Source organism: Saccopteryx bilineata, chromosome 6, assembly GCF_036850765.1.
Source record: "Saccopteryx bilineata isolate mSacBil1 chromosome 6, mSacBil1_pri_phased_curated, whole genome shotgun sequence".
Classification (NCBI taxonomy): Eukaryota; Metazoa; Chordata; class Mammalia; order Chiroptera; family Emballonuridae; genus Saccopteryx; species Saccopteryx bilineata.
Genome location: NC_089495.1, coordinates 104,750,056 through 104,759,113, shown reverse-complemented (window position 1 = coordinate 104,759,113; position 9,058 = coordinate 104,750,056). Strand labels below are relative to the sequence as shown.

Here is a 9,058-nt window from a genome sequence, read left to right as displayed (position 1 = left end):
ATTCTTTCCCAACCCCGGGGGTTTGAGACCACTGCTTTAGACCACAGGATGGAGCTTACAAAATATCCTGAAACTCAAATCAGGTTTCTCTAAAATTTTATTTTTAGGGTGTCTAGTAACTGAATTGCCATGAGCTATCAAATATGAACCTGAGATTAGAAAGCTCATAAGGCTCAGACTGAATTCTTTCAGTGATCCACTATTGCTGTTGTGCTTAAACAGAATATCTTTAGTACAACCTATATCAAATAAATCCCCAAAATACTTCCAAGTAACAGAGGGTTAATGGAATAGTTTCAGGAATACTTTAAAAAGTGCTAAAATTTGGGAAGAATTATGCATTCAAATCGAACCAATATTTATTAGTAACCTATTGAGAATGTCAGACATTTTTTCATTATCTTAATTCCCCAAACTCTTTTAACTCACAAAAATTCATTTTACACTTACGCGTAGAGAAGCTCCTTCTCAAGATCACAGAAATAGCAGCAGATAAAAGTCAAAATTTCAACGTAGGGTGCATTGACTCCAACTTCAGTACAGGTACTTCTTTTCACTGTGGCTATTTTAATAAAACTTGAAAAATAAGTTTTTGCCTGACCTGTCGTGGCGCAGTGGCTAAAGCATCAACCTGGAATGCTGAGGTTGCCAATTTGAAGCCCTGGGCTTGCCCAGTCAAGGCACATACAAGAAGTGACTTGCCTGCCCAGGCGGTGGCGCAGTGGATAGAGCGTCGGACTGGGATGCAGAGGATCCAGGTTCAAGACCCCGAGGTCACCAGCTTGAGCGCAGGCTCATCTGGTTTGAACAAAGCTCACCAGCTTGGACCCAAGGTCGCTGGATCGAGCAAGGGGTTACTCGGTCTGCTGAAGGCCCGCAGTCAAGGCACATAAGAGAAAGCAATCAATGAACAACTAAGGTGTCGCAACAAAAAACTGATGATTGATGCTTCTCATCTCTCTCCATTCCTGTCTGTCTATCCCTATCTATCCCTCTGTCTCTGTAAAAAAAAAAAAGTGACTTGATGCTCCCTGCTCCCCCATCTCTTTCTCTCTGCTCTGAAATCAATAAATTAAAAGAAATGTTTTTTAACTAAACATAAAATCGGTGAGTAAAGGGACTGTATGGGTGAAAAGGAATATTTCTAAAGAATTTAAAAATGTTAAAGCTGAGTAAAATAAATTGTGGTATACCAGGGCTAACAAGGTTTCATCTATATATCCACAAAAAAATCAAAGTTTGAGAGATCACTCCTTCATGGACAATCTGTCAGATGTCACTTTTCAGAATCCCTTCAACCCATTTCTAGCTCCCTCCCAGTTCCTGGGCGGTGCAGCCCAGGGCCCCATCTGGTGGCGTTCCATTCCCTGGCTTTCCCATTGTGACTCCTCCCTCAGGTCATCTCGCTGTCCTGTGTCCTGCTGTTTCACAAGGGTCGCTCTCTGTTTGTGAAATGCTTTATTTTGGATTTAAGAAAAATGATTGTGTTAACATTGACTCTTTGTCTTACAAGAATTAAATTTTGATTGGGACTAGATTTAACTTGTTCACAGTCGGGATCTCTGGACTTTGACTCCAGTATTTCTAATGCGCCTGTTTTTTTAAAAACATTAAACAATGTTTTAAATGAACATAAAACTGTACAGAAGAGCACAAAAACATTTGGAATGGAACAAGTTCTCAGGTTTCATACTGGCTTAAACTGACTAAATAGGCAAATTTGTTTTGTTTTTTAGTATTCAGTAATTGTGTCAGGTGGGAAGCTCCCCATTTTGTTTAACTCTCTCGCACTTGGGATATAATTTTAACTTCAACTTAAAGTGACAACGTACCCTTTTTTCGGACGAAGTACATAATTCAAGACCAAGTGCAAAACAGAAATAGCCCTTTGGCTGTCTGCCTTAGGAATACGCAAACTTTCAAATACGGGATCAAACGGAGATGAGAAGTGGTGAGAACTCCCGCGACGACCTTCCCCAGGGCCTGGCGGGACGACGCGGGTCGCACCTCGCGGACTCAGCTCGGCCCCACAAAGGCTTCTGGGAACTCCAGCTGGAGACCCCGTGGGGAGACGCTGAAGTTTCCGAGGCCCTCGGAAAGCACAGAGGCCGCTCAAAAGCCCCACACCCCGGCCCTCATCCTGTGGTCTCCCAAGGCCTCCAGGCCCGACCCTCCGTAGACGTCAAGTCCTCCACGACAGGGATTTATGAGAAAGTAATCCAGAAATCTGATACTTTCACTCCCACAGGGGCTGGGAACTTGCGTTTGGCGTCGCGTGGCGCGGAAGCTTGAAGAGACTTCACTAAGTCCCACTCGGGCTCAGCACTTTCCCGGAGGTCCCAGGCCCTGCTTTCCCCAATCTCCCCCAGGTCACGGATCTAGGTCCCTTCCTCCACCCCCCACCCCCACCCCCGGGGGTCCTCACGCCTCACCCCTCACCACTCCCGCCTCCTCGAGCCCCGTAAAACGAGGCCTTGCGTCCCCGGGCCAAGTCCCCGGATGCTCGCCTCCCGCCTCCACCCCGGCAGGCGCTGTGGCCCCGCCCCCTACGCGGCTCAGCGTGCCACGTCACCGTTTCCGGCGCTTCCGGAGGCGCAGCGGGCGATGACGTAGGGGGACTTGCCCTCTATATGAGGTTGGGGAGCGGCTGAGTCGGCCTTTTCCGCCCGCTCCCCCCTCCCCCCGAGCGCCGCTCCGGCTGCACCGTGCTCGCTCCGAGCTCCGGGCTCCCGCTAAGCCAGCGCCGCCGTCGTCTCCTTCCAGCCGCAATCATGATCATCTACCGGGACCTCATCAGCCGTGAGTCGTGACTGCTGTACCTCTACTGTCGCGCGCAGGGGATGGGATGCGGGTGGGGCCGGGGAAGACGGACGCCGCCGCTCTTTGAGGCCTAGCAGATTCCGGCAGCCTTCCCCGGAGCGGGGTGGGGTCGGTGCTTGGGGCACGCGCCGGGGCTCCAGCGCCCCGGAAGGGTGAGGGCCGCGTGCCTCCAGCCAGCGCGGGAAATGGAGGCGCCGGCCTCGGCCCGGGCGCGTCGTGACGGCTGGTCCGTGTCTCCAAGCAGATGATGAGATGTTCTCCGATATCTACAAGATCCGGGAGATCGCAGACGGGCTGTGCCTGGAGGTAGAGGGGAAGGTGAGTCGTCCGGCTGCGGCGTGGGGGAGGCGAGAGTGGGCGAGCTCGGGTTTCCGCCGCTCCCCCGCCCGAGATTGTGCAATCCTCTTCGCTGCCTCCTGGCAGAGAAGACTCTTTCCGGGCTTGGGTTTTTCTAGAAAAAGTGGAGGCGGAGCTGAGCCTGGAAATAGGTCCGCCGCCTGGGCGCCCGTCCTCCCCAAGGCCTGTCTGGGACAGGTTGTCTGCGTTTGCGGCTTGGGATTCCCAAGCCCTTGAAGAGTTTACCTTGTGCCTACTTGCTCTCAACCCGAGAGCCCACAGAAAACCTCACTTAGTTGTAATCCCATTTTCATTCTGGTCAAAAAAAGTTCTTGTTAAGGTGTTTCAGGAAATTAGGTGTCATAAATACCGGCCCCCCCTCCAATGTTTTGGTGATTTTTAACAGAAACCAAAAACCTCTGGGGGGGCGGGGCGGAAGATGATGCGTGTATAGAAAATTTTCTTGGATGCGTTTGTGTTAAGGTTAAGAATATCTGTTTGCAACTAAACTTTTTTTTTTTAACTATTTCTTAACGCAGATGGTCAGTAGGACAGAGGGTAACATTGATGACTCACTTATTGGTGGAAATGCCTCCGCTGAAGGCCCCGATGGCGACGGCACCGAAAGCACAGTAATCACGGGTGTTGATATTGTCATGAACCATCATTTGCAGGAAACCAGCTTCACAAAAGAAGCCTACAAGAAGTACATCAAGGATTACATGAAATCGTAAGTGATATGGAACACCCAGGTGATGTCTGGCACCTTAGGATTTAGGGATTGACTAATGTAGAGATTCTTTAGCAGCAGGCATACTTGTGGGGAAGTGTTACCTCTTTTATAATAATGAGCTCATAAGGGTGCTTACTCCTCTTTTTTTGTGTGTGGGTTCTTGATTCCTACAGGAAAGATTTAACAACACAAATCTAGGTGATTTTGAGAGTATGTATATTAAAGCTGAGGATAGTGAAACAAGGAAGGTCTTAGGACAGAAGTGGGAAAGCCTAGGCACACTGCTTTGGCACACTAACGTTATAAGAAAGGAGTGGGGCGTGTGGGCTGTGTGGACTCAGTGAAGTGAAAGTCACAGTGATAGAAATGGGCCGAGGCAGAGCTGCTGTGTTAGTTCTCTGAAAAGTCAGAGAAGCCTGACCTGTGGTGGCACAGTGGATAAAGCGTCGACCTGGAAATGCTGAGGTCGCCGGTTCGAAACCCTGGGCTTGCCTGGTCAAGGCACATATGGGAGTTGATGCTTCCAGCTCCTCCTCCCTTCTCTCTCTCTGTCTCTCTCCTCTCTAAAAATGAATAAATAAAATTTAAAAAAATTAAAAAAAAAAAAAGTCAGAGAAAAGGGGGCCTTGGAGACAGGTTCCGTGGGTAAGACCTGCTGTGCACTGCTCCTGGGTGCAAGTCTCATGGGTACTGTTGGAGTTTAGGAGAAAGCAAAAGAGCATGCTAGAGTAAAGGAGGGGCACAGGTGTGCTCCAAGGAGAGGGAGCCTATAAATAAACTAATGTGAGCATACTGAGGCAGTCTGGCTTTACCTTTTTAGAATAATACTTTGGAAATAAGTTAACTGAGGTTTTGAGACATCCATTGAGCCTAGTTATTTTGCACAGTGACACCTACTTGCTATTTTCATTGGGTTTTTATTTTTACTTAGGGTATATACTTATTTTGCTCAGAAGTTAATATATTAACCTGTTAATAAAACATCCTTTTAGAATCAAAGGAAAACTTGAAGAACAGAGACCAGAAAGAGTAAAGCCTTTTATGACAGGGGCTGCAGAACAAATCAAGCACATCCTTGCCAATTTCAAAAACTACCAGGTAAATAAATACCTTAAATATTTGGATTAAAGGATTATACAGCTTCAGCTGTTTCTTGCTGAGTCTGTAATGAAATTGAGCTGATTTTCTTGGGCTTTTGAGCAGTTTGAGTAGGCCAGAGGTTCAGCTCCAGTAGTACAGCCTTCTCTGCTCCCAGGTGTGTTTCCAGATCTTGTTTTCTGATTCCAGAATCGCATCCCTTCCCAGATGACATTTACTAGTTGTTCTTCCTTCCCAGTTTTCTTCATAATTCAGTGCATCTCATTGCCACTGGAGCTCTTTCTGATAGAGGTGAGCTCCTTTTGGGGAACTTACACGACTGCTCTTAATTATTAAGTTTTATACTTCACAATTCTAAGACTTCATAATTAAGAAAAAACCCATCACAACTGCTATTTGATTTTCTGGGTTTCACCAATGCGTGCATGTATAAGATACTTCCCCATATGTGCTCACTCATTGGCAGCATTATTGTCGTGTACCTGACTTTGTAATGTGTTTGTAGGGTTTAAAATGATATATATGGTTCTGAGAGAGGTAAGTTGCCAGAAAGCCTACAGTGTTTCTGTATTTCTCTGTATTTGGTCATTATTAGTGCTTTACTCAGGACCAGATGTTTGATTACTGAGCATCTTCTATCTTCTTTCTCTGAAATTCTTATAAGTCATGATGTTCTGGGATAGATTTAACATTTTTGATTGTTAAATTTCACTTTGTTTTGATATGACACATCTGTATATAATGGTCTAATTCTAGATGTTTATTGTTTGCTTCCTAAGTTCTTTATTGGTGAAAACATGAATCCAGATGGCATGGTTGCTCTACTGGACTACCGTGAGGATGGTGTGACCCCATATATGATTTTCTTTAAGGATGGTTTAGAAATGGAAAAATGTGTAAGTACATGGAAGTGAGTCAAATTCAGTAATGTAAAAACGGAGACATCTTAGGTGTGATTCTTATTTCATGCCACTGAGATAGAATGGATTCTACAGCAGTATTTTTTAAATGTGGGAACAGGTCTTCTTTCTCTTCAGGGATCTAAAGAGGGTTTCACATGTAAAAGAACTTTGTGGTGTAGAGTCTTTGTTGTCTACAGAAAACTGTTAAAATCCTTCTGGAGTTTACTGATAATTGGCAGTTGATCGTTGAGAACCTTGGTGTTAACTAGCTTTTAGTAAATACTGATACGCACCTTGCTTTGTTAGAGTAAATGAATATCTGCTCCGCAAGGAACTATTGGAAACAGTACAGGGTGAAGGCCTTCATTATCCTGGTTTTCAGAGGCTTTCATCTAAATTAGTAACAGGGTAAACTTGAACGTACACTAACCAAGATTAGAGGCAACAAGACAGTGTCTTAGACCAGTACAAATGCCTTGCCATAAGGAAATTTTCAGAATATCTGCAGTTTTTCTGGCTAAAGCATTGTGTGAGTGGGACTTTTCTTGAAAGTGAGTCTTTTCTGGAGAATGTGCTCCCTGGGATTTGGTAAGGGCGGTTCTGCATCCACTGATAGACCTTGAACAGTCTGCTGTTGTTCTTTTGGTTTGCACGAGGATGCGAAAGAAAGAATCCCTGCGCTTTCTGTCTGTCTCCGTGGCAGCCCAGATTGAATAGGGGACTACATCTGCAGCCTAGAAATTTTAAGTGCTTTCAGATGGAGGAGAGGTGTTCATTATAAATCTTTCTTGTTTTTTACAGTAACAAATTTGGCAATTTGGATCTATCACCTGTCATCGTAACTGACTGCTGCTTTTCATCACACCAGGACTAGGACAAATGGGACTGATGTTATCTTGAGCTCTTCATTATTTTGACCTTGATTGATTTGGAGCGGAGGCATTGTTTTTAAGAAAAAACATGTCATGTAGGTTGTCTAAAAATAAAACGCATTTAAACTCGTTTGAGAGAATGCCTCTTAGTTTAATCCATATATAAATCTATCCTGTGTAGTGTGCCTGGAGGAGCTAGAGCCGGGTTGTAGACCACTGCTGTAAAGCATAAGACTGTCTTCAGATCACTGCTACACTGCAAACTGCTGCTGAGACTGGAATATAAAAAGCAAGGATCAAAGTTTTAATTCTGAGTTGAAGGAAAGGGAAAGACCATGCTCACAGCAGAGCCAACATTTGAAGTGGATTCCTTAGACATTTCATCACCTACAAACGGAAGTAGTTAACTGGAAGAGATTACCAAAAGAATAAAAAGAGACTAATAACAGTTGGAAGCAAAGTATTGTCTGAGATTATTTATCATATCAAGTTAGGACCAAGTTCAATAGAAATCTAAGTCTCCTGGAATTGTGTAATAAGCTTTTGTCAAACTCATGGAACTGGGTTGGCAAACTGGTGCATTCTGCCACCTATTTTGTATGATTTCAGGGTGGTTACATTTTTAGATGGGAGAAGGAAATTGAAATAGCGAATGGGATGTGAAATCTAACTTGGTGTCCTGCTTAATCGGGGCACTGCCATAGTCGCTTGCTTATGGATTGATTCACTGGCTGTGGCACTATAAGAGCAGAGATGAGTGCAACAGACCTTTAGGGCCTGTAAATCTTAACTGTGTGGCCCTTTACAGGAAAGGTTTGCAGGCCCCTTTAAAGATGAGGTGGTAAGTGGAGTGTGGGTTAGCTGGTAGGCAGAGGAAAAAGCAGCTGTTGTGTCAATGTATCTGAGTTAGGCTGTGGGTGTGGTGTATAAATGCATCTGATCTGGAGCAGTTCCTGTCTGCTAAGGTTCAAGTGCAGATGCAAGAAAAAAAGGGTCCTCACCTTTCTGTCTGATTGTCACTCGGGATTGAATGGGAGAAGATTGAAAAAACATGAAGATTTTCCAATTCAGAAATTACCTTGTAAACAGTTGAAAAACCTGTTATACTACAGAGAAGAATGTAGAACATGAGTTGACAAGAGAAGTTGGGAGATGATTCCCTGACACCCTTGCCTTCTGAATGATTCCATTTTAAACGCTTTAGGGTTAAAGGTAAGCCAGTGATTTTTATTTTAAATCTGGTCCTATGACATGTGATCCCAGGGTAAATCCAGTGGTTTGGCAATTTGGAGTTTGACCTAGTGTGGTCCAGAATTTTGAGACATGCTGATCAGATAGGTAATACCCATTGGTTACTGGGAGCAAATCCCCAGATACTACAAACAATTTAAAGCACTCTGATTTTTGACACCAAATTGTAAAGTGCCAGTCATTGGGTCAAGGAGGCCACTTGCTTACTGTAACATACTAAGGGGGAGAGAATTTTCAGGCAGTGGTCAAAGATGAGGATAATTTGACAATGAAATGTCTTGAGGTTGTATGTAGGCTGAAACTGGATTTAGTGAGTTAGCCATGGGGAGGTTGGGAGAACAGGAATAGCAATGTCAAGGTTTCATGTAGGAAGTAAATTCAGGTAGTTGTCTAAGAATGCTTATTTTGTATGTAGAAGTTACTCCCAGTCAGGCGTACATTTTCATTTTTTATTTTTGTGAAAGGGACAGGAAGAGAGATAAGAAGCATCAATTCTTTGTTGCCGCACCTTAGTTCATTGCTTTCTCATGTGCTTTGGCTGGGGGGCTACAGCAGACCCCTTGCTCGAGCCACCGACCTTGGGCCCAACCTGGTGAGCCTTGCTCAAAACAGATGAGCCCGCACTCAAGCTGGCTACTTGGGGTCTCAAACCGGGTCGTCTTCATCCCAGTCCGACGCTCTATCCACTGTGCCAGCACCTGGTCAAGTACATCGTTTTCTTATTGATGCTGAGTAATCGGGCTTCTAGTGGAATTTGAGGCCTAGGCCATTAAATGTATGGACAAGTAGTGGAGAAAGGACTTTTTTTTACAGTGTTGTTTGGGAAAGCCTTTGTAATATATATGAACACAAGCATTCCAGCAAATGATTGAGTGTGCTTGACATGTTCTGGGGATAAGGTGGCCAGTAGGCTGGACACAAGGTGGCCAAAGAAGAGGTAGTATGCAAAAGTCAGAGTGAGTGCATAGGAAAAGGAATCCGATCATGGAGTAAAGCCGTAGTAGGGCTTTGAGGGAAAGGTGGCGATCTGACCTGAAAGAACATGT

General features: G+C 44.9%; 1 protein-coding gene and 1 non-coding gene across 2 annotated transcripts; both read left to right on the top strand.

The window, feature by feature from the left end:
- The first annotated feature begins 2,612 nt into the window (after positions 1-2,612).
- TPT1 (tumor protein, translationally-controlled 1) lies at positions 2,613-7,221 on the top strand. Its single transcript, XM_066234823.1, has 6 exons — positions 2,613-2,799; positions 3,065-3,138; positions 3,696-3,886; positions 4,882-4,987; positions 5,767-5,883; positions 6,691-7,221. Exons 1-6 carry the CDS (start codon positions 2,772-2,774, stop codon positions 6,691-6,693), a joined length of 519 nt encoding a protein of 172 aa, XP_066090920.1. The 5' UTR covers positions 2,613-2,771; the 3' UTR covers positions 6,694-7,221.
- On the top strand, positions 6,490-6,618 carry LOC136309801 (small nucleolar RNA SNORA31). Its single transcript, XR_010726443.1, has one exon. It is a non-coding gene; the product is annotated as a small nucleolar RNA SNORA31 (small nucleolar RNA).
- Positions 7,222-9,058: the final 1,837 nt, after the last annotated feature.